The sequence below is a fragment of the Montipora capricornis genome, chromosome 4 (genome assembly GCF_036669925.1).
Source record: "Montipora capricornis isolate CH-2021 chromosome 4, ASM3666992v2, whole genome shotgun sequence".
NCBI lineage: Eukaryota > Metazoa > Cnidaria > Anthozoa > Scleractinia > Acroporidae > Montipora > Montipora capricornis.
Genome location: NC_090886.1, coordinates 32,478,472 through 32,480,971, shown reverse-complemented (window position 1 = coordinate 32,480,971; position 2,500 = coordinate 32,478,472). Strand labels below are relative to the sequence as shown.

The window sequence follows — 2,500 nt, the reverse complement described above, 5'->3', positions numbered from 1 at the left end:
GAGATCTGGAGTTCCTGGGTTCAAGACTCATTCTGACCATTCGTTGAATTTGTTCCTGGTAGTCCCTGGTTCAACTTCTTGTCCGCACTGTTTTGTAAATAGCCAACTGGTTTGCCTCTGGCCAATTAAAATTCTTAATACTGTAGTTGTTGTTGTGGTGTTCTGTTATTTCGTTAATTGTGTTTCATTGGCCCTGAAAAGCCCCTATGGGGAGTGGTTAATTAATTATGTATTGTATTGAATCTTAAGTGACGTCAACGTCCATTTTGATTTTCTACAGATGTGGCCTTGCTGAAATACCTGGAATAAGTTACACCTAGCAAAAATTCTTCAAATTCACTTACCAGTGATGCATTCAATGATGATGAGTTCGTCTCAAAATCTTCAAAAGAACACGCACCCCGAGGAGGGGAAGATTTCCTTCGTAACATGAGATCATCCCTGGACATCGATTTTGCCAAACATGGCACATCCATTGCACTTCTTATCCGTCTGAATCCTGAGCCTTGAGGATGAAATCCTTGTACTGTAGAGTAACTGGAAGAATTTCTGAAAACTTTGGCATCATATTCATCATAGTCAACCAAGTCTGGCAATTGGCTGGAGCTTCCCACTGATTCAAAATGTTGTGTAAAACATGAGTAAGATCCTGCCAAATAGAAACACAAGGTGATAGTGAAGATCGTATGGCTTCTGCTGATGTTGTCAAAACTACAGTCAAAAGTGATTCAAGCAAATTAAAGCAACATAGATGCATAATTTTACTTACTATAATATTATTGGTGAGTTCTGTTGTAACAATATGCACTGATAGTCAAGATGCTACTCATTCTGCTTACGGCCTGTGTTTATGCATGCATCTTTGTGAAAAGCAGCCCTTGATGAGATAAGGGACACAGGTTGTGGTCGCATTAGGGAGTTAATACTAGTGTTTAATTCAAGGTTCTATTATTCAGTGTTCCCCTAGGGATTCAAAACACCAGTGAGATCACAATAGAGTAGTGTTACACTGTGTTTCTCTCAAGTGTGACTGCAACCACCGTCTTTCTCAGTTTGGATTATAATCACTGTAGCAGACAATTTTATGTGTATTCCATCTTGACCTGTGGTCATATTTTCTTTGCATTTAATTTAATGTTCACTGACAACCTGGTTTCGGTCAATTTTTCAGAGCAAAAACCCAAAAACAGTTATTTCAGTGAATGTCCTCAATAACAATATTTAGAGAACATTACCAGCATTCATTTTATTTTGAGGAGTGTGCTATCTGTGCTTAGATACAAGTCATATACAAATTCCTAAGCAAAAGCTGTTGTGAATCTACAAACAATTCTCAAGGGCATTGAAAATCCAAAATAACAAAACTTGTTGAGAAACCAAAAATTTATGATCTCTCTATTTACGTTGACTGTGAAAAACCGGCCATTTGCCGTACACAGTGCTACAATCAAATTGTGTGATCAAAGAATGATCTGCAAAAGGTGGATGAAATTGGTGATGAAATCAGGCACATTAGTGGCAGTGACCTTCTTCTTGCGGTAAAAAGCATGGCAAAAGACCACAGTAACTAGCCCAAGGAAGAAAAATTGTCTTGAGGTTGGAGATCCTTTGTCGAGTGCTTTGCCCAGCACGCTGACTAATTTGCATCATACAGAATGGAGCACAAAAATAAACATTGGTTCAAGTACAGCCTGTAGTCCAATCCCACATGATCCCTTCATTCCTACACAGACTCTAGGGGCGCTTTCCATTTGACAGAACTGACTGGCCAGACCAGGCGTTTGAAACCCTTCAACACCTTCAAATTAACACACTTTGAGGATGATAATTATAATAACACTCCTCCAGAAGAATGTGAGGGATTATCATGCGAGTGTTGCTTCAAATTGCTGCGTTTTCTTTGCAAACTAATGGGTGTGGCTGGCCAGTTCTGACAAAAGGAAAGTGCCTCAGTACAAGTTTTTGTTCCACTAAGTAAGCTCTGGATGGGGTTGGCCATAGTTTTGCAGCAACACCACTTTGCCCGGGGCTGGTTCAATGAAAGGTAGGGGGGCAGATGAAAGGGGTGGGGATGCTCATTGCCTTGCTTAGGTGTGTACATTTCAGCTTTTGGTCTCCCTTAGGGTGTTCTGGGAAAAAACCCCCTCATATGTCACCCATATGTCTCGTTCAGGGTTGCATGTGAAGGCCGCCTGATAAATCAAGGACTTTGTGTACCCTGTTGGTAGATCAAAACATATTTTATGGTATTCCCTTGGTGCTTATTAATTTTCAGCTTTGATTCCAAAAACCTCACAAACTTTTCTAAACATGTACTCCATAGTGCACCACTCTTACAAGGCAGTTAAACTGTGATTGGCTAATATTGTCTTACACGTATATGTATGTCAGAAATCATTGGGCTCACGGGCGTTACTTTTCAGGTGAATAAAAATGACAATCAGTAATACTTTAACAAAATTCTGGGGATCTGAGATTTTTTTTCGCAGAGAGGAGGGGA

At 40.0% G+C, this 2,500-nt stretch overlaps 1 protein-coding gene across 1 annotated transcript in view; it reads right to left on the bottom strand.

Moving 5' to 3' along the window:
- The window catches only part of LOC138045949 (GATOR1 complex protein DEPDC5-like), a 44,640-nt gene that overhangs the window by 26,977 nt on the left and 15,163 nt on the right, over nt 1-2,500 (bottom strand). The window contains exon 6 of the mRNA XM_068892591.1: nt 345-649. Within this exon, the coding sequence (XP_068748692.1) occupies nt 345-649 (305 nt within the window). The remainder of the gene's footprint in view (nt 1-344; nt 650-2,500) is intronic.